The sequence below is a fragment of the Pseudophryne corroboree genome, chromosome 1 (genome assembly GCF_028390025.1).
Source record: "Pseudophryne corroboree isolate aPseCor3 chromosome 1, aPseCor3.hap2, whole genome shotgun sequence".
Classification (NCBI taxonomy): Eukaryota; Metazoa; Chordata; class Amphibia; order Anura; family Myobatrachidae; genus Pseudophryne; species Pseudophryne corroboree.
The window spans coordinates 501,252,420-501,276,050 of record NC_086444.1 but is presented as its reverse complement, the minus strand read 5'-3'; the positions used below and the strand labels follow the sequence as shown (position 1 = coordinate 501,276,050).

Below are 23,631 nucleotides of genomic sequence, written 5' to 3'. Positions count from 1 at the left end.
TGTGTGCTATAAAGGAACAATTGGGCTCTTTCTCTCTCTGAAAGATATTTTACAGAAACCACTTTCCTGAAACACAATAATGCACCTGAACAACTGTGCAGCCTGAATAAAAATGCAGAATAGATAGGCCAATAAAGTCTAATGAAGAGAGTTGTTAAAAGGCAAGGCCATGCATTTAGTTTAATTATTATATTCCCCAGTTGATAATGAGATGACTAACTTCTTATTGTAATTAAGTTCTCTGCTGAGTTCTGGTGAAAAATAAGTGTACATTAAAGTTGCATTTAACTTATATACCTGTGCGCTGGGGGATTCAGCACATACAGTACATATCAATTCAATTTTACAAATCATAAAACCTATTATTCTGAGCACTCTCATAACCTTGCTTTCCCCATTCACTAGAATAAAGCTTGGCAGGCAGTCACAGCTACTTGTACAGTATTTGCTTAATTTGTTAGGATCATTATGCAGCTATCTGCATAGCAGTTAACTCCTAGTGCTGCAGACCTGCTTCTAGTCTTTTACACAAAAAGTTGTGCATTTCATTTTCAGACAAATTGAGATTTTCTGTTTTTACTGGTGTTTCTTGCAGGCGAGAGAAGCATTGTGGCAGCAGTGTGCCATTCAGATTACCCATGCAATACAGTATGTTGTGGAGTTTGCAAAGCGAATAACAGGCTTTATGGAACTATGCCAGAATGATCAAATATTGTTACTTAAGTCAGGTAAGTAGATGATAATGTTGATGATAATGTGACCTGCTCCATGCATTGTACTCTTTCACCTGGCACATGTAATCTGCAGCTGAACAACATTGGACTTTTAATGGGTATTGGGTTTATGCTGGCATGAGGCTATTATGCTGCTAATTGGTTGTTATACTGATATGTCGGTAATATGATTCAAATCTTGACTATTTCAATAGGTTATCTTACGTTGACAAACATTAATTGTCAGAGGGCAGAGATTGGACCACTATAAATCAATCAGGATGCAGTCAATATACCGGCTGGTGCGATCCCGGCGATCAGGAGACTGACGCCAGAATCTCGACAGCCGGTGAAATGCCGGCACATAGAATCCAAACAATCGCTCAGTATCCACTCGGGTGGTGGGTCCACATCACTAACCGAGTCGGAATAGAACCTATGGCAAGCTAAGCGAGTCACCAGGCCAAATGGGTGGCAAGCAAAGCGAGCCCGCGAGGGGACTCGCTGCAAGGATACCTGACGGGAGACAGGATGCCTCTGTCAGTATATTGATTGACAGCTGTCATCCCGTCTGCCGGGATATCATATGTATCCCAATCAATCACTTTTGCAAAACAAAGGGCATCTTTCAGTTATATCTCCAAATCAAGATACAACAAGTGTTCTTGAGAATAAATACATTTCCACTTGAACAATTATTTTAGGAGATTGCTATAGATTTATGCTTTAAGTTGGTGGTCGGGGGGAAAATTCACAGAAGGTGGTTTTTTTGGGTGTTTGAATCTACAGCCGGTATACTTAAGGGGGGTACTCACGGGAGAGATGTGTGCTGAGCGATCTTAACACAGACCGCTCAGCACACATCTCTCACCCCGCTCAGCACAGCGCGATGTGCTGAGCGAGGGGGAAAGCCGACGGGGGGCCGCTCACTTCACACAACGGTGAAGTGAGCGACCCGCTAGATTGAGCCTGCATGCAGCTCAATCTAGCATCGGCGATAGCGATGCGCGGGGCCGCCATCGCTATCACTGGAGGGCATACACACGGCAGATCCGTGCTTAAAATCTAAGCAATCTAGCAAGATTGCTTAGATTTTAAGCACGGATCTCTCCGTGTGTACCCCCTTTTATATATTCAGTGGTTTGGATAGTGAATTTCAAACTACCAGTAATGCCCAGCAGTTTACAAATAGACAAATGACTACAGGTTTCATTAAAACCACCAGAAAAAACGCAGCCAAACCTCTATATCTGTGTGGCCAATCAGAATGTGAGGAATCACACTTATAATGTGGCAATCATTAACCACTTAACTGACGATTTTTCCCTTCTAAACCGTTCATAACATTGTTTTATTTGGCATTTTTCATTTAATATAGTTTAAAAAGTATTTTTTTTAAATATTTAAATATTAAATTATGCACATCTGCAGAACGGATCACCTCATCAAAAATTGGTGGACATAGGCCCTCATTCCGAGTTGGTCGCTCGCTAGTTGCTTTTAGCAGCATTGCACACGCTAGGCCGCCGCCCTCTGGGAGTGTATCTTAGCTTAGCAGAAGGGCGAACGAAAGATTAGCAGAACTGCTACTAAATAATTTGCTGCAGTTTCTGAGTAGCTCCAGACCTACTCCTAGATTGCGATCACCTCAGTCCTTTTAGTTCCTGGTTTGATGTCACAAACACGCCCTGCGTTCAGCCAGCCACTCCTCTGTTTCTCCAGTCACTCCTGCGTTTTTACCTGGCACGCCTGCGTTTTTTAGCACACTCCCTGAAAACTGCCAGTTTCCGCCCAGAAACACCCACTTCCTGTAAATCATACTGCGATCACTCGAGCGAGGAAAAAACATCGCTCGAGCTTGTGTAAATCTACTAAGTTTTGTGATAAATAGCTTTGCGCATGTGCGCTGCATACCATGTGCATGCGCATTTTCCACCTAATCGCTCCGTTGCAAAAAACGGCAACGAGCGAACAACTCGGAATGACCACCATAGTGGGGCGGTGCGGTCACATGTGATCTGACCATGCCAGTTAAGTGGTTAAGTAATAATTAAAGAGGCAAATACAATTAATAATTCTTTTATGGGGACAATATTATTTTGTTAATATAGTAGGCAGAAATAATGTTTCATTTTGGTAAGCATACAATATTATTATTTATATAAAAGGGTAATATTAATTATTAATTGGTGTAAGAACCTGTCGCTATGACATGATGTGAGCATAAAATATCATATAACGTTTATAGAAATTCATTAATATGTATTTCTCTTTTAATACATGAAATAATAAAAAAATAAAAAAAAAAAATAATTTTGCTCCCCTTATATTTTAACAATATATTATTGGCCAATAAGCTAATTATGATGTCCAATATATTGACTACTTTTATTATTAATGTTTTGTGATTCCTCATCTTCTGATTGGTCAGACAGCTCTAACAGCCTGCTTTTTGGATTATCACTCCTGTCACAACTATCTCATTTATGTGGGTGGTTTTGGCTTGATAAGTGTGTGTCTATTCTTCAGATGTAAAAAAAGGTTGCGACAACGGTATGTTTTGTGGCCTTTTCTAACCTTTTACTGTTCCAACAGTTTATTGGCTGATCTGTCATTAGTAAACACAGATGCAAAACTAACACAAAAAAAAAGCAAAAAGCTGTTTTTACAATTGCGGATTAGAAAATTTGACCCTTGATCTCCGTTCTCTGATTAATAACTTGATGTGGTTCAGATTTACGATTTAGGGTAACATCAGGACAATTGAAATGTCAGAGGTGTTAATCATGATATCACAATGAGTGGACGGGGTCACTGACTCCTGGCAGTGGCTTTCTAGGCTGCAGGGTACTACTCATGCATATACAATTGCCAAGGGGTAGCAACAGTGCTACCCCTTAGGCTCTAAGCAGCAGAACCGCTCACTCTTATTAAAATATGGAACTGTTTGCCCTTTTATTAAAATAGCACTGGATACTGGAATATGTATTATACTAAATCATGCAAACATACTCCAATATAATGTTATCATATAGCTAACTCACATTTTCAATAATTCTATAAACTATAGTGTTCATTTATTTACAGTTCTTTACTGTATAATGCCATTAAGGTGTACTGTAGCCCATGCTTATAAAAAACAGGAGGTGAAGGAGGATTGTTGCTATAGCGGTAAAACTACTTATACCCCTTTTACGCCAAAATCCTGAATCCGAACGGGATTTGAAACACGGTTTCAATCCAGGTCAGACCCGGATGTAACCTGTTTCCACTGCGGTGTCGACCCAGGATATTCCCGGGTTGGCACTGCTCACACTGCACATGGGTGCAGTGTCTTTAAGGCCAGCACTTGGAGATGACATCATTCCCAAGCCCCGGGAAATCTGCTGATCAGGACCCCTGGGGTCAGAGGCGTCACCGGGTGTGGTGACACCCGGTGCGCACCCCTGATCTGACCTGTGACAGGATCCGGGTGCTGTAGGAGACTTTCTCACTGCAGCACCTGGTTCCTGTCAGTGCGGAGGAGCTAACATTTGGTGTCACCCTCCTCCAGGCGTCACACCCAAGTGCGGGCCGCACCCCCCGCACCCGCCTTGTGACGCCACTGCCTGGGGTGCCTATGTCATGCTGAATACAAGCACAGCACTCTGGCAGCTGCTGGGCTGCCCCAGTCTCTAACTCCGTGCAGTGAATGGACACCGTCACCGCATGCATGTGCACGGCATCCATTCACCTACACCCTTTCAACGCTGCTGAATGCATAGGAAGTCAGCAGCAGAGACTGTGTGCAACCTGTCCCCCAACCTCCTTACTGCCCGCAGGACGCTGCGTTTGGGAGACATGAGCTCTACCATTGCTGTAAACGGGTCCCGCGTCAGAATACCTGGGTTACCCATTTACACTACCCGTCGACACGGGTCCTGTGAGCAATTTACACTGAGGCCCGACCTGGGTCGACTCAGCAATTACCTGGGATATCGAGTCGGATATAAAAAGGGTATCAATTACAGTTAAATACAAAACGATAGAGTGACATGAACAGCACACCTAAACACACACTTACTTCTCTTACAGATCACCCTACACATATGTGCTTGTCAAATCTAGTCCCCATGTAACACTAACAGCGCATGTTTCCCAGCGCTGCTCCCAGAATTAAAAGAGAAATAATTATAAACACCTGTAGATCTTTTAAAATGTGTTAATTGGCCCATACATCAGGAGTGTATTAGGCCAATTCACCGGTCCCCTGATGCCTGGGTCAGCAAAATCCAACATGTTGGAAATCCTCAATTCACTGATTTGAATGTAAAAAAGGTCCAGAATTGTCGAGTAGGAGAACAGCTTTATTTTGCCGATCCCCAACAAATCACTGATCATTGGAGTCCAGCGATTGGCAGATTAGTTTGGCATTGGGAACACATGCACCGTTAGTGTGTCCCAAGGGATTTAAGAATCTCCAGGAGTGCCGGACACACCCCAGAGTGATGAAAGGAAGTGTGCCATAAGGCCCCACCCCCTTCTCGCTAGGCTAGCGCCTGCAGTGTCCCCACTATCTGTCCTAAGAGTTGTAGAAAGATGAGACTTTGGTAACTTAATAAGTGTTGATTTTGCAATACTTTTTTCTATTTAGTTTACTCACCAGCTTCTCTTGCTGTATATACTAGTTCAGTGGCGGAACTAGCGAGCGGTGGGCCCAGGTGCGACAAAATGCTTTGGGCCCCCCACATCCCATCCAAGTCCACCCCCTCACCCATGGAGAGGATCTGGTGAGGGGGACCTGCTCAGGGCCAGAGAAATGGATACCTAGCAACAGTGCCGTAACTAGACATTTGAGCACTGTGTGCAAGAAACGGCATCGGAGCCCCACCCCTGCATGCAAAACAGGGGCAGTGCACGCCGCGGGCGCGTGCAAAAATACATAGTGGCGTGGCTTTGTGGGGAAGGGGTGTGGCCACAAAATAATACCAATTCATAAAACGGTGCACAGTAGTCTCCATTCTTCAAATTACGACACACAGTAGCGCCACTACACCAGGTAGAGACCCTTTTACACCTTACAGCGGACAGATTCCTCTTTTTACACATAACGTCAGACAGCGCCCCCTTTTTACACATAACGTCAGACAGCGTCCCCCTTTTTACACATAACGGCAGACAGCGTCCCCTTTTTACACACTACGGCAGACAGCGTCCCCTTTTTACACATAACGGCAGACAGCGTGCCCTTGTTACACATAGCGGCAGACAGCGTACACTTTTTACACATAACGGCAGACAGCGTGCCCTTGTTAAACATAGCGGCAGACAGCGTACACTTTTTACACATAACGGCAGACAGCGTCCCCCTTTTTACACATTACGGCAGACAGCGTGCACTTTTTACACATTACGGCAGACAGCGTCCCCTTGTTACACATTACGGCAGACAGCGTCCCCCTTTTTACACATTACGGCAGGCAGATTCCCCCTTTTTACACATAGCGGCAGGCAGATTCCCCATTTTTACACATAGCGGCAGGCAGTCCCCCCTTTTTACACATTGCGGCAGGCAGATTCCCCCTTTTTACACATAACGGCAGACAGCGTGCCCTTGTTACACATAGCGGCAGACGGCGTACACTTTTTACACATAACGGCAGACAGCGTCCCCCTTTTTACACATTACGGCAGACAACGTGCACTTTTTACACATAACGGCAGACAGCGTCACTTTTTTACACATTACGGCAGACAGCGTGCCCTTGTTACACATTACGGCAGACAGCGTCCCCCTTTTTACACATTACGGCAGGCAGATTCCCCCTTTTTACACATAGCAGCAGGCAGATTCTCCATTTTACACATAGCGGCAGGCAGTCCCCCCTTTTTACACATTGCGGCAGGCAAATTCCCCCTTTTTACACATTGCGGCAGGCAGTCCCCCGTTTTTACACATTGCGGCAGGCAGATTCCCCCTTTTTACACATTGCGGCAGGCAGATTCCCGCTTTTTACACATTGCGGCAGGCAGTCCCCCATTTTTACACATAGCTGCAGGCAGATTCCCCATTTTTACACATTGCGGCAGGCAGTCCCCCATTTTTACACATAGTGGCAGGCAGTCCCAAGAAAGAAAGAAAGAAAGAAAGAAAGAAAGAAAGAAAGAAAGAAAGAAAGAAAGAAAGAAAGAAAGAGACAGAAAGAAAGAGACAGAAAGAAAGAATTATACTTACCCTCTCCGGCGTCTCCGCTGGCTCAGGCTCCTCGTGCAGCGTCAGACGATTCCCGGGCTGGAGAGTAGGAGGAGGAGGGAGGTGGAGGAGGGAGCCGCAGCAGCGCTGTGTCATTGGTGGAGGCGCTGCTGCTGCTGCCCCTCTGCTTCACTATAGGCTGTTCTCGGAAGACAGCCTATAGTGAAGCAGAGGGGCAGCAGCAGCAGCGCCTCCACCAGTAGTAAAGCGCTGCTGCGGCTCCCTCCTTCGGCTCCCTCCTCCTCCTTCTCCCCCGTACCGCTGCTCCTCTCCTCTCTCCGGGCGGCTGTGCGCTGCGGGCAGCGGTTGCCCGCAGCGCACAGCGGCATGTAATGAGTCAGTGTGACTCATTACATGCTTTGGGCCCCTGGACAGAGGCGGGCCCCAGTGCAATGCACTGGTTGCACTGGCGGTAGTTCCGCCTCTGTACTAGGTGTATTGCTTAAGTCTTTTCAACTCTCACCTCTCTCCTTTGTTACCTTTACATACAGATGTAGCCACGCTCATATTACCCATGGCCACACGTGCTGCACTGAGCCATGGGTGCGCCTTAGTACACCGAGCTGTGACTAGGTACACCACCAGTTCATTCCTATTGCTGTGCACATGCATATGCACGCATCATAGTCACAGGCACACCTTTTGCATCAGCTTTGCAATGGATAAGATGCTTGGTGACACCTACTGTAGAGGTCATTAGTCCTATATCCTGTTAAACATATGTACACATGGATGCATTCTCCAAAAGAGGTAAACAGTTAAAAGGGACGGTAAAATAAGACTTGCAGAATCTTACAAGGAAAAATAATGCCTTAATCAATAAATATTGTGTTGTTATTATTATTATTATTATTAATAATAATAATAATAATAATAATAAAAGCTTGACACATTTTAAATGTAAAGGTGTACAATACACATATTGGGAACGGATAGCTAAATGTTAGTGCTAATGCACTGACATTATACAAACAGACTGTACAGTATATTGTGTATAACAAGTATAAAGGGGGCAGAGCAACGTAAACAGATCTTTGAAAAAGGCTTCTACTTATCTCCAGAGAGCTATACACAGCATGTTGCAATAATAAAACGTGCACTTCTGCATATGACACTGATAATGCAAACTGCACAGCACTTGGCTGTAATTCATATTCATAATTATTGCAGCTGTATCTGGACGTAGCATGGCTTCTTTAAAATAAAAATGTGTCTAATTCCATATTACATTTGAATATTTGTTAATATACATGATAAGAGACCTCTAGTTAATGCACAAATAACAATGGAGAGTGTATATATATATATATATTTATGTAGAAAAGGGAATTGACACAGCGCCACTTGTGAGGTGGGTTCTCAGTATAAAGTGAATAAAAATGCTAAAATTTATTAAAAAACACACGCAACCTTACTACAAGGTGTCTGCCAACCCTTAAGAACGCAGTACTGGTACAGGACTGCTGGGAAAATTTAAAAAATGGGGGAATAAGGGTACCGGCGACTGGTGTGATTTAAAATGCAATTGTTAAAAGATTGATTTAAAAGCCAAAAAACTATATAATGATATAAACAAGTTTATTACTCACATAAAAGTAGGTTTAAAACATAAAACTACTAGTAAAATCTTAAGAATGCAAATGTCTTAGTAAAAAGTAAGGAGTTCTAACTTAGCTTTTAAAATAGGCACAGGGGGGTCACCACAGGGAGCCCAACGCGTTTCGTCACAGCTGACTTCTTATCATGTATATTTGTTAATATACATGATAAGAGACCTCTAGTTAATGCACAAATAACAATGGAGAGTGTAACAATGGAGAGTGTATATATATATTTATATATATATATATATATATATTATAAATGTAGGAATATATTTATTGTCTTAATGTCTATAGCATTTAAAAAAAAAACTAAGTAATTAAAATGCTTGAATAGTTTTAGTTTATATAGCAATTGTAATATTGTGAAGGAAGAATGAAACCGCAGCATATTAAAAATATATATGGTTAATTGTATTTTTTTTCCCACTATGGATTTATGACATGGGGTTGATGTATCACATCTTAGAGACAGATAAAGTACCAACCAATCAGCATCTAACTGCCATTGTACAGGTGGTGCTTGAAAAATGTCAGGAACTGATTGGTTAGTACTTGGGGGCAAATGTGTTGTGTATGGGACTCAGGGTCGACACACATTAGGTCGACACCTATTGGTCAACAGTGACTTTGTCGACACAGGAAATGGGTCAACATGGTCATTAGGTCAACATGAACAAGGTCGACGTGGAAAAAGGATGACATTAGTTTTTAATGTTTTTTTGGTGTTGTTTTCTCCGTAAAGTGATGGGGAACCCCAATTAGTGTACCACGTTTGCTCGCCATGCTTCGGGCACAGGTTACCGTTCCCAATTGTAGTCCACGAGGATCGTAAAGTATGAAAAAGTTCAAAAATGTAAGAAAAAAAAGTGAAACACTCATGTCGACCTTTTTCCACGTCGACCTTGTTCATGACGACCAAATGGTTGTGTCGACCTATTTCCTGTGTCAACTCAATGTGTGTCGACCAATAGGTGTTAAGCCTGGAGAAGTGATAAAGCAGTGATATGTGCAAGGTGATAATGCACCAGCCAATCAGCTCCAATATGTAAATTGACAGTTAGGAAATGACTGGCTGGTGTGTTATCACCTTGAACGTATCACTAGTTTATCACTTCTCCAGGCTTAATACATCTGCCCCTTGGTTAGTACTCTCTCCCAGGTTTAATACATCTCCCCATAGTGTACTAATGTAGTATACAATTTAGCAGGCCATTAAACAATGTTTCTCCAAAAGTGCTTGCTTATATTCAGAGTAATTGTTAATTTCCGTATTGTCTCTATAAACATACTCAGTTTTAATCGGATTTCAAACCTGAATTAAATACTAACCCTCTCCTAGACCTGTTTGACACATTGCCATAACATTGGTCTTGCAATTCCTACACTTCACATTATTCTACCCCAATTAAATTTTGAACTCATTGCTACATACTTAAAGAAGCTTGGATACAATTTAATTTGGTTTTAAATTGGCTTCCCGTTACTTCTCTGAATCATGAAATGAGAAACATTTATACAAAATGTAAGTACCTGTGTAGAAAAGGATGTGATTAACCTGGTACTTTATCATGCATACAGTAGACTAGCAGTATACTACATATATATTTATCAAGGAGCCCAGACCATCCACTCTCTAATGGTCAGCCAAACCTCTGTGGTGGCTGGCTATACCACCAAACATGGACCCTTACCAGTGCATGCCCGCTGTGGGCCCGTCATGCCCCAGTTCAACACTGTTTTAACTGCAACCATCATGGAGATGTATCAAACAGGTGTGTTGGTTCTGATCTAGGTGGTTGAATCTCTTTACTATGTTGTGTTTCTTTATAACTCCTGCTAAATCATTTTTAGAAAATGTCAATATTTTAAACAAAATAGATCATTTTACCCATGCTAACAACATAGACGAAAGCAGACAAACAAGCATGTAAAGATCATATATGATTGACTAACGAACTGTTAGTATGTAACAACCAATCACTCTATTCTCCTATTACATATTTACTATAAATGATGCATGGGTGATGCTAGGATCCACCGTGACACCCTTTATTGTGCCACATTATTTCTAACATGTCTTTTGTGTTTTCTGACAGGCTGCTTGGAAGTTGTCCTAGTAAGAATGTGCCGTGCCTTCAATCCATTAAACAACACTGTTCTTTTTGAAGGAAAATATGGAGGAATGCAGATGTTTAAATCACTAGGTATGTATTTGTTGTTATGCTAAGTAAACATGTAATCAGAAGTTAAGGGGTCTATTTATGATACAGAGAAAAATCTAAACACCTGTTTTCACCGGAGACAGGACTTCTACCTACATAAGAAGCCTCACAGCTAGTGATCAGAGGCGTAACTAGGGTTTTCGTAGCCCAGGGCAAGATAAAGAGTGGCGCCCCCCCCAAAAAAAAAAAAAAACCCACACACACAAAAATAAGTATGTGCGTGACGAAAAAATATGGGCATGACCACGCCCCAGAAGGGGTGTGGCCACTGAAAATGGGGCGTGCCAACATGACTATCACCTAACCCCGGTGTCGCCTCTCAGCACACTATCACCTACCCCTTGTGTCGTCTCTCAGCACACCTTCATTCAATTTTTGCACAGTACGCATGCAGAGTCCCCTTTTTACACAGTGCCAGATACACAATTGCCCCACAGTGCCAGATACACAGTGCCCCACAGTGCCAGATACAGTGCCCCACAGTGCCAGATAAACAGTGCCAGATACAGTGCCCCACAGTGCCAGATACAATGCCCCACAGTGCCAGATACAATGCCCCACAGTGCCAGATACATGCCCCACAGTGCCAGATACATGCCCCACAGTGCCAGTTACAATGCCCCACAGTGCCAGATACATGCCCCACAGTGCCACTTACATGCCCCACAGTGCCAGTTTCAATGCCCCACAGTGCCAGATACATGCCCCACAGTGCCAGTTACAATGCCCCACAGTGCCAGATACAATGCCCCACAGTGCCAGTAACATGCCCCACAGTGCCAGTTACAATGCCCCACAGTGCCAGATACATGCCCCACAGTGCCAGTTACATGCCCCACAGTGCCAGATACAATGCCCCCACAGTGCCAGATACATGCCCCACAGTGCCAGATATATGCCCCACAGTGCCAGTTACAATGCCCCACAGTGCCAGATACATGCCCCACAGTGCCAGATACATGTCCCACAGTGCCAGTTACATGCCCCACAGTGCCAGATACAAGACCCCCCCCCCCCCCCCCCGCCGCTTACTTCAGTCAGGTTCCCGTCGGGCCGTCAGTCACCGCTGCCCTCTGGTATGTGAGGGGAGGAGAGCGCAGCGCCTCTCCTGCCCCTCAACACTCCAGGTCTCCGGTGGCGGCTATCTTAAATGTGGCGCCAGTTCGTTAGCCAATCAGAGCTCGTGGACCGTTAGCCAATCAGGAGCCGGTCCGCAAGCTCTGATTGGCTAACGCCGCTCGAGACCTGACAGACATGCAGCGCCGCTGGCAGCGCGGCAGCGGCAGTGAGCACATTGAGGGACAGGAGAGATGCTGCGCTCTCCTCCCCTCACATTGCAGTGGGACGGGGGCAGGTGGGAATGATGCCCTGGCCACCGGTGGCACACCCCTCTGCTGGGCCTGCCAAGATGCCCAGGGCATGTGCCCCACTCGCCCTGCCTTAGTTACGCCTCTGCTAGTGATACCTAAATTTAGCGATAGCCTGTATCAGTTACCTCTGGCGATAGATGAGCAAGCCTATTTAAAAAACTGTACATATACTGTCACAATCCACTAATCGCTAACTTCGTCTCAGGATGGCGACAGCAGGGGGTCAGTAAACGATTCTTTATTATGAATTAAAAACTTTTAAAAAATAAAAATTTTGTCAGAGAGTAAAAATATTGAAAACAATTATTATCATTTTCTGATATTTTTTTTCTTATTGGTTCATTTTTGCACAATACTCGAACTAGAAGCCCAGAAGACCACAAGACTGGCTGAATAAGTGGTAAGAGTCCTCTTACCACTGCCAGTCAGAGTCAAAGGGTAACTGAGAATATCTCAGAATATCTCAGCATGCCCTGTAACGTGTTATTGTCAAATTGTGAGGATTTTCTATCGCTTCCACAAACAATGACACTAAATATTTTCTATCATGCAGTACTGATAAATAGACCCTTAAATGACAGGTGGATACACAAAATGTATATTGATGTGTGTTAATATGTGTGTGACCATGTCTGTGCTTGTGTGTGTGTGTGTGTGTGTGTGTGTGTGTGTGTGTGTGTGTGTGTGTGTGTGTGTGTGTGTGTGTGTGTGTGTGTGAGTCTGTGGGAGATATGTACTAAGCCTTGAAGAGTGATAAAGTGGAGAGAGATAAACGTACTTGCCAATCCTAATGTACCTGTTACAGGCTGTGCTTGAAGGAGCTGATAGATTTGTACTTTATCTCTTTTCACTTTACTTTATCACTCTCCAGCGCTCAGTACATCTGCCCCTGTGTCTGCTTGCCTACAGTATAAGTGTTTCATTATTATGGGCTAGTTCTTTTTTCCCCTAAATTAATAATTGTGTATTATATGAAATAATATAATTTACAGTAATGTAGGGTTAAATATGCATAGAAATGGTGAACACTGATGCCTGTAGTATAATAGTATTTATTTGGGGATGTTGTGTATAAGGAGTAACAAACTACCCAATGAATTTATTTTGATCCCTGCTCCAATATGCAGTGTTTCATATTTCATCTTTATTAACATTTTTCTCCAAAGTGATTACTAACAATTCCCCAATGAATTTAGCGGAAATATCTGCATTTTTATTTTTATGCTGTATACAGTATGTCATTTATGTTTTTGTTATACATTTTAATTTTAAGATCATTTATTTTAAACAGATCCTCTGCTAACATAAAAAATAATTTGAATTCAGAGTACGTTTATACTATTGATAACATTTCAGAGAATAGCAACGCCACACATTGCTGTTATATGTGCGCTGTTATATGTCATCCTCAGGGCTCCATTCATCATCAACAGTGGCATTCTGTATATGCACTTTTGGCCTTCACTAGCTAATTGTGAAAAGCCTTTGCAGGTCCTATCTGCATTATAATCATACTTATTATCATTTCAATTATTTAGTCAATTACACTGGAATAAAAGCAGTGCTAAATTGTGCTGCACTTTCATGAGAAAATGTAACCGCTGGTAAAACAGTATAATATAGACATAAAAAAAACATCTATTTTAAAAGATAATTAGATCTAGTCTTTTTCTCTCTCTCTCCACATGATGTTGATTGAAAATCTGAGATTTTAACTAACCAAAATACTATTTTCTACTAGCACCTGTTTCCCTGACAGGACTGCCAGCTGAGTTCCAAGTAGAATTGAACAGTGATTAGCGTCTAGTTCTAACTGTGTTTTCCTTGGCCCACAGGTTCTGATGATTTAGTGAATGAAGCATTTGACTTCGCAAAGAGTTTATGTTCCCTACAGCTGACTGAGGAGGAAATTGCCTTGTTTTCTGCAGCCGTACTGATATCACCAGGTACTAATTATGATATTAAGCACAAATATGTCCTATTTACCTCAGGTTTTAAGTCTCTATTTTTCTTAAAGAAAGTGTTTTGAACAGAAGATAAGTTCATTAAAGCAGGCTGATGAAGTAATAATTACAAAGGTTTAAGTAGGAAATGGTGTGATTTTGGTTCCATCATTCACAAAGGCATTATAAGGCCGCACTCTGCCCTGTAAGATGAGCAATCTGAGAATAATGCTGGGTACACACTACAGCGATTTCGGCGCAATATGCCATTTCGTAACTACATATTGCCTACATCGCTTAGTGTGTACGGGGGATTGCGCGCTCCCGTGGACGCTAGTGATGGACGCTGTTCTGTACATAAAACCAAGCGTTGTCACTAACGTCCTGTATTATGCTAATGAAGGATGGAACATGTTTGTTCTGACCTTCATTAGCATCGCCCCAGTGTGTATACACCAGCCAGGGCTGACGCTGTAGTGTGTACCTAGCCCAGTGTTAAAACCTGAGCACATTCAAAAAATATAATTTTGTAGGATTGCCATGAAATACAAATCATATTACAATCGTTAAGCCTTTATGTTGTCTTTAGAGTGTTCATTTTACAGGAGACTTAAAATGCAATGAAATTTCTTAAATACAGGTTGAGTCTCCCTTATCCAAAATGCTTGGGACCAGAGGTATTTTGGATATGGGATTTTTCCGTATTTTGGAATAACTGCATACCATAATCAGATATCATGGTGATGGTACCTAAATCTAAGCACAGAATGCATTTATGTTACATATACAACTTATACACACAGCCTGAAGGTCATTTTAACCAATATTTTTTATAACTTTGTGCATTAAACAAAGTGTGTCTACATTCACACAATTCATTTATGTTTCATATACACCTTATACACACAGCCTGAAGGTCATTTAATACAATATTTTTAATAACTCTGTGAATTGAACAAAGTTTGTGTACATTGAGCCATCAAAAAACAAAGGTTTCACTATCTCACTCTCACTCAAAAAAGTCCGTTTTTCGGAATATTCCGTATTTCGGAATATTTGGATATGGGATACTCAACCTGTATTTCTAAAGACTTATAATTAGAATAGAAAAGGGGGCACTGTCATGGCATAATTCAGTCTCTACTAATTAATTAATTATTTATTGCTTACTACAGATAAATAAATGTATATTAAATGGCTGGAAAATGTGTAGTAGGTTGTTTACATTGTACATCTTACAATTGAGCTTCCATATCAGTGGCTTACATTGTGTTTATTGATTGCTGTAAAACAGTGACACCTGCAGGTTAGGGAGACAGAGTACCCAAAATGCTTAATAGGAAAGACTTTATAACAAATCAATAAATATACCAAAACCCAATGAGTGAAATTACACTTCATAAGAATTTTGTGTTACATATGAATCCATCAAAATTAGTAGATGTAGTACATTCCTGAAAGCCATTTAATGCTGTCATCTAATCATCTTTTGTTATTTCTTTTTTATACAGTAGCATATGCTTTATTTTCCCCAGAATAATAAAAATCTATTGTGTTATGATATTCCTTTGAAAGTAATAGTGAAGCAAGACTTTGAAAAATATATTTTTTAATCTACAAATTAGTTCAGTAAAAGTATTTGAAAATAATACAACTACATTTTTAACATTATAAAACTTTGTAAATAACTTTAAGATGATCTTTAAATGATCTAAAAATTCTGAAAAAGTATATCTATCTAACTATCTATCTATCTATCTATCTATCTGGTATATACATACACATGTACAGTATGTATATATATATATATATATATATATATATATATATATATATATATTGCTCACAACCTCCAGCAGTCACTTATGTCACTTTCTTTTCCATGCAGTATGTGTCTTGCCTACCTTATTTAACAGTAAGCATCTTGTTCCCTGTAGATTTAGTTATATGGCTATCAAACAGTGAAAACTAAAGAAAGCTACACCCTGCAATCTGAATATTTTTGTTCAGTGTCACACTGGTCAATGGATTTACGTTACATTTTTAGCACAATGGGCTGAATATATAAAAAAGGAAAATGCTGTAAATCTTCTAAAACTGCATCCTATTGGTATTGAAAAAATCCATGTCACAGCATTCCCAATAGGATTCTATGCAATTTGGCTGGATGCATCAAGTTCCATAAAGCATAGCTTTCCAGAGCTTGTGCCAGCTAGCTAACTCCATAATAAGATAACATTGGCTATAGAACCTATGGCCTTCTTATCCAAAAATCCACGGAGAGGGAGCCGAACAATCCTTCTCCGTGATTTACAGCATGTTCTTTTGACCCCCAGATCATAAAATCAGAAATCTATACATCTCCAGTATGGCTCTATATCACTTCCAGATCCCTAGGACAAGGGTCAGTGCTAGTGTGTTTGGCACCTCCCAGCTAATTATAAATTTGCGCCCGCTCTCCAGTACTTAACAAAGGGACTGCACGCCTTCAAAAAAGAAGGTGTGGTATCACAAGGAACGGGCATGGCCACACTATAGTACCCCAATTCAAAATACGCCACACAGTAGCACACTCTTATTGTCATTACACCGCATGTAGTGCCCCTATTTTATATTACACCGTACAGTACTGCCCCATATTCACGTTATGCTATACAGTAGTGCCCCTTATACACAATGCCCATGGTACCAGTGCCACTTATACACATAATACCAACAGTATCAGTGCCGCTTATACACATAATAATGCCCACAGTACTAGTGCCGCTTATACACATAATACCCACAGTAGCAGTGCAACTTATACACATAATAATACCCACAGTAGCAGTGCCACTTATACACATAATACCAACAGTATCAGTGCCGCTTATACACATAATAATGCCCACAGTACTGGTGCCACTTATACACATAATAATACCCGCAGTAGCAGTACCACTTATACACATAATAGTGCCCACAGTATCAGTGCCACTTATACACATAATAGTGCCCATAGTTGCAGTGCCACTTATACACATAATAATGCCCACAGTATCAGTGCCGATTATACACATAATAGTGCCCATAGTTGCAGTGCCACTTATACACATAATAATGCCCACAGTAGCAGTGCCGCTTATACACATGATAGTACCCACAGTAGCAGTGCCACTTAAACGCATAATAATTCCAACAATAGCAGTGCCCCTTATACAAAAGCCCACGGTAGCACTGCTGCTTATACACAAGGCCACAGTAGAAGTGCCGCTTAAAAAAATATTCAGAAAAGATTAGAAGCACATACTTGCAACAAAAGCATTCATAAAATTACAGTAGAGATCAAGGATTTGAAAGAGTTAAACTCACTGTTGTGTCGGGCTGCCCTGAACACAGACAAGCTCCCCTGCATCAGCATGTAGAGGGGGAAGGGCTCAGAAACCCGAGTGCAGGGAGAACTGTTCCTTGCTGAAATCGCCAGCAGCAAGAACAGAAACTGAAACTAGACAGCCTGTGCGGATGGAGTTTCAGACTGTTATGAAAGCCCTCCTGTGTGCTCTACTCTACTCTACTGGGAGGGAGGAACTAAGGGGAGATCAGTGGGTGGTCTAGAGCTACATTATGGCGGCGCCGCTGCAGCGCTGCCTGTCATAGAGCGTCTGACAAGTACAGCGCAGCCCGCAGCAACAGAGCACAGCATCAGGGTCACAGAGCAGGGAGAGGGCCTTTCTATCCTAGCGCCTCCCTGCTTAGCAGACTCTGCTGAATGGCTAGCGCCGGCTCTGCCTAGGACACAGTACAGCTTTTCAGTTTCAGACACTGACCATCCATGCAGGACAGGACTTTAGTACAATACAAGGCTGCTGTGTCTTATTATTTGTAATCTGTAGTCATGTACTTTACATCTGCTGTTGTGAAATGGCCAAAGCATCAGACTTGGAGATATGTAATGACTCTAAAGGTGTGTACACACGGTGAGATTTTTACTTACGATTTTGACTATATAGTCAAAATCGCATGGAAAATTAGTTCCTGATTGCAAGGTGAAAGTCACCTTGTGATCCCGATGCGCGGTCCCACGAGGTCAGTATCGCAACCCTAGATAGACTGTGCATGCAATTCAATTTTGACTATTTAGTATAAAAGCATAGTCAAAATTGGCTCTCAGTCAAAATCGCACATAGTATGGCAAGCACAGTCATCTAGGCTTGCGATACCGATGACAGTCCATATCGCGTAGTCAGAATTAGGCATAGCCTTTATCTTACCGTGTGGCTCATTTGCAAACTGTTCTTAATAGCCTGGTTAGTATAGAACAGTCATAGCAGGGCCATAATGAGGGTGGTAGGACATGTGTCACCACATAGGGCACCACAAGGCAGGGGGCACTGTTCTGCAGCACCTGTCAATTTTCTGTTTTAATCAATCTCAATTGCAACTTCCTCCTCTTTAATCCCCGGGATCACCTGGACGCCCCCATCTCACCCTCAAGTCCCTAAGCACCTTAAGTCATACACTTCTTTATTTAAGGCACACATTTCAAAATACTCTTAGTTCCCATACAGGAGCAAATGGCTCCATGAGTAAGGTGTCTGACTGCAATGTGGGTTCGAATCCTGGGTATGACAGTAATTTGAAATGTGTGCTTTAAATAAAGGTGGAAGTGACTTTAAGTTCTGGCTATGACTCAGGGTGCCAATGCTTGTTCTGGTCCAGGGCACCAAAATGTCTAGTTACGGCTCTGATTCATAGGTTCATTCTCTGGTGTCTGTTGTCTGGCAAAGTATCCTAAACTCTTTTCATAAGAATAAAATTTGCTCTAGCTACAGAGTAACACATCCCCTTTTGTCAATACATTTGTTCTAACTCTCCAGTCCTCTTACATCAAATCCTCTTTCCTTGTTGCTAACTAGAAAGCATGAGAGACGGGGAGTGAAAGATAATCCTTCTGGGGATATTCTTATGATTAAATTGTTTAACCACAGACTGTCATGGAGTATTTTCATTTAGCGTGACTGAAAAATGTTCTTTCTGAGAGACCAGAATTTGTAATCTAAGTGAAGACAGAATATTAATCCATTATTTTCTTTGTATATTTGTTTTTGCCTATTACAATGGTTTTAATTTATCCTAATCCTATATCAAACACGTCTAACTTTTCTGCAATACTCTCAAGTACGTGTATTGTAACAACAATCTAAATCTATGAGTGCTTAGCTATTTAGGGCCAAAGTGTCTCATTTTTGTCAGTTACAGTTTTTACCTATTAATATAGACAGTAGAAAACCCTGCAGCATAATTTATTTGTCCAGTTTTCCTTTGCAAAGCATGGCGAATACCTATTTGGGAACATTATCGCTGTGCGTGGTGAAGGCAACAGAAGAAATACTGGTGGCCATTCCAAGTTGATCGCTCGCTGCCGATTTTCGCAGTGCGGCAATTAAGTAAAAAGATGGCAAAAATGTGCATGCGCATGGTACGCAGCGCGCATGCGCTAAGTACTTTCACACAAAACTTTGTAGATTTACACAAGCTCGAGCGACGTTTTTTCATCGCTCGAGTGATCGTAATGTGATTGACAGGAAGTGGGTGTTTCTGGGCGGAAACTGGCTGTTTTCAGGGAGTGTGCTAAAAAAAACGCAGGCATGCCAGGTAAAAACGCAGGTGTGGCTGGAGAAACAGGGGAGTGGCTGGCCGACCGCAGGGCGTGTTTGTGACATCAAACCAGTAACTAAACGGACTGAGCTGATCGCAATCTAGGAGTAGGTCTGGAGCTACTCAGAAACTGCAGGGAATTATTTAGTAGCAGTTCTGCTAATCTTTCGTTCGCTATTCTGCTAAGCTAAGATACACTCCCAGAGGGCGGCGGCCTAGCGTTTGCAATGCTGCTAAAAGCAGCTAGCGTGAGAACTCGGAATGAGGGCTACTGTACTTTATTTCAATAAAGCATTATTCTATTAAAAATACAAATAATTAAAAAATATATATTTATTATTTTTTTACTTTTGTTGAAAGTGGAACTGGATCTCCAAGTACACTGCACAAGTTTACACAGATTCATGCAGGACTGGCACTGGAAGCGATAAGTCTCTTCGCGCCTCTGCCAGGCGGTATCGTCAGGGAACTGAGAATCACTCACCTGCATTTTATTAGTAAATTGCGGCAACATACAGCGATAGAAATTCTTTGGTTCATAGCTGATTAATAATTCGACTCATCTATATGGAGCACCAAAACATGCACCCTAATAAATTTTACATAAAAATAGTTGAACAATTATATCTTTAAGAAGAAAATCCATTAAATAGTTAATTGTACTAATTGTATATTTGTTAATCATTTTTATGTTTTATTTAAAGTACATGTAAACGTTAGGCACAGCTAATCGAGTATTTCAATGCAATTGGCTGCATATACTGTATGATATAACTGTCTATTTTACTTTAAACATATACTACAGACTGTGGAGGTAGACAGGGAACGTGTAGTATTTTCCACAACCTACCAAATATAGCTCTATGGGGAATTATAAGATGAGAGATTTGTTGTGCTGTTTTAAGGCAAATGTGTATGGAAGTGAATGATTAACCAGTCATAATACTGCTATAGCCTTCAAGTCATGCCTTGTTTTATTTGTTTTTATGTTTTTATTGTGATAAATGCCTTTATTAATGATATATTTGTTTTGTTTCAATTATGTTGCATTAGAACGACCCTGGCTGATAGAGCCAAGGAAAGTCCAGAAGCTACAAGAGAAAATTTATTTTGCACTCCAGCATGTGATTCAGAAGAACCACTTAGATGATGAGACATTGGCAAAGGTATGTGTTAGCCTCAGGTAGTCCATTCACATGTAGAACTGCAGCTTAGACATAAGGAACTCTAATAGCAAATGTCAAGTGTCTGGGAAACTGTAATTGTACATTATAAGTATCAAATACAGAGTGCCAGACTGGGACATGAAGAGCCCACCAAGAGAAGACAGTGATAGGGGCCCATACTGTGGCAACTGAGTGGGGCCAGTTGCCACAAGGGAGTGGCCAGCCCCGCACAGAGGCTTGGCCAGCCATTAGACACTGTGTAACTGACTCCATAGTAGAGTAACAATCAGGGGCGTTTTAAGAGAAGAGAGGACCTGCGTGCAGCATCACTTGTGGGCTCCCTCCTCTCTGACAGGTCCCCCAGGAACATGGCACCCGCTCCTTGTTCCTGGGGACATATCCAGTGCACATGTGCAACTTACTCGGAAATGGCCGCGGCATCCAATTTCCAAGTGATTTGTGTCCGCACTGCAGGGCCACTGCCATGGAACTCCAGAGGGGTAAGTATAATATGGGTGCAGGGTGTGCAGTGTTGGCCCTACTGGACCCAAGGGCCTTTGTGCACTGTACACACTGCACACATTCTAGAAACACTTATGGTAACAATGTATATGAGTGCACAGTCTGAAACCTGATATTAAAGGAAGTATTGGGGGCCTCAGGCAGTGGGACCCAGTGGAGATTTCAACTTTACCCCTGTGTGGGCCCCCTGGACCCCGTGTACAAAGCACACACTGCACCCAATATACAGTAGATACGCAAGGGCATCTCTCATTGACCATCTATTAAAAAACAGGTGTACAACTGTAAGACTCAATAGTCTCACTACTGCTCACTGTGATACAAATCATCTTGGTGTACCCTAATCAGCAAAAGATTACATTAGCAGAGAAAAGACACCTCTTTTTTTACCCCACATATGCACAAATATCAGTAGATTGGCCCAGTATCAGCACGTGTGTACCAATAAATTAGGGATCAATCAGGTCATTATCATATATGATTGAAAATGTGATGGAGAGCATCATTGTTTTCACCCTATGTGGTCTTCTACAAACTACACTAATAGACCTCAATGTAATCGAGCCTGTGGGCTTAAGTCAAATTAGGCTACTAACACCATATCTTGGCACTCTGGCTTTACATCAGAAATGCTCTTGAGTTTTCATTATTTGGGATTTTAAATAAACCTCGACAATGCCTTGGAAATGTACCATGATTTGTATGTCATTTTAATAATCTTTTTCATTTCTTCACAGTTAATAGCCAAGATACCAAACATAACTGCACTTTGCAACTTACATGGAGAGAAGTTGCAGGTATTTAAACAATCTCACCCAGAAATAGTGAATACACTGTTCCCTCCATTGTATAAGGAGCTATTTAATCCTGACTCAAGCACTGGCTGCAAGTGAAGACAGTGGGATTTTTCACATAGCTATGGAATGCATCACTATTAAGACAAAAGAAATGTGCTCAAAAGGACTGAAGAAAACCACAAAAGGAACAAAACCAGACATCACTGCAGCAGCACTAGGAATGTCCTGCACTTACTAGAATTCTTTTTCACCGCTACAGTTTGAAGAATGTAAATATGCACCTCTGAGTGGGGCTCTCTTTTCTTCTTTATTAACTGTTTGATTTTCCTTTGGAACTGACCATTTAACACTTTTGTTGCCAGAGGCTACTGTGGAAAATGAAAGGTATTGCAAAGTCATCTAGTAGCCGAACCATTTATCTTAATATATAGGACACTGGGTGTATTTACTTTTTTTATATATATAATTTGAGAGACAGTAATTTATAGAATTTTATTGTAGATATCAACAAGAGCATATACTTATACAGTATTACGCTTCTTTCTGGATTACTGTTTCAAATCTAATTTAAGTGAATTTGACTTATTTCTATGTTTTAGATGCATGTGTAGTGAAAATGGGATATATATGTATATATATATATATATATATATATATATATATATATATATATCAGTAAATGCACCTTTGCTGTGGTGTAATCCTATACTTACACAAAAAACTGTTCTAGTTTTCTTTTTGTCTTTCATTGATAATGTGTTTTTTTTTCCTTTGAATTTCTGTATTTAATTTATGTGTGGGCAATCAAGTTTAAACCAACGAAGCCATTGTTTGAACAATTATTGCCAATTTAATGTATACCTACCAAATGGTAAAAATGTCACATTGGGTTATGTACAGTATAAAGCATGCCAGGTGTGTAATGTAATGGTTTAGAATGACACAACACTCTCATACAGACACAAATATTCTTCCAAAAACGACCATTTACAGTACATATAACAATGTGGTACATATTCTTGTAAAATGAAAAATAACAAGATATAGTTTTGGAGAAACAAAAGAAAAAAATATTTTTAATTGAATTGTTCATGGTATGTATCTTTGTACTTCAGATTATACAGCTGTTTTTTATAATGTAAAAACAAAAATTATTGCACTGATGTTTTTTGCCATTAGGTTAGCTAGATGTTACACAAGTTAGGTTTTCTGTGTAGCCTACTAAGGGTACAAAATAAACACAAAGTGTATATTTTGAAATGCAAAATGATTGCATTGCGCAAAGTTGCAAATTCATTTGAGAGTAGCATGGTATAACTGGTATTTTAATTGTCATAGAAACATTATTTGGTCTTTGGAGCCCTAGACTTGTTGCAATTTTTGGACCTCATTATTAAATCCATACTGGGCCTAATTCAGATGCAG

General features: G+C 41.2%; 1 protein-coding gene across 1 annotated transcript in view; it reads left to right on the top strand.

Annotated features, from left to right (window-relative positions):
* RORB (RAR related orphan receptor B) overlaps positions 1-22,821 on the top strand; it is a 261,514-nt gene extending 238,693 nt beyond the window's left edge. The window contains exons 6-10 of the mRNA XM_063917496.1: positions 596-728; positions 10,646-10,753; positions 13,977-14,087; positions 20,775-20,887; positions 22,147-22,821. Of these exons, the coding sequence (XP_063773566.1) occupies positions 596-728; positions 10,646-10,753; positions 13,977-14,087; positions 20,775-20,887; positions 22,147-22,302 (621 nt within the window). The 3' untranslated portion in view covers positions 22,303-22,821. The remainder of the gene's footprint in view (positions 1-595; positions 729-10,645; positions 10,754-13,976; positions 14,088-20,774; positions 20,888-22,146) is intronic.
* Positions 22,822-23,631: the final 810 nt, after the last annotated feature.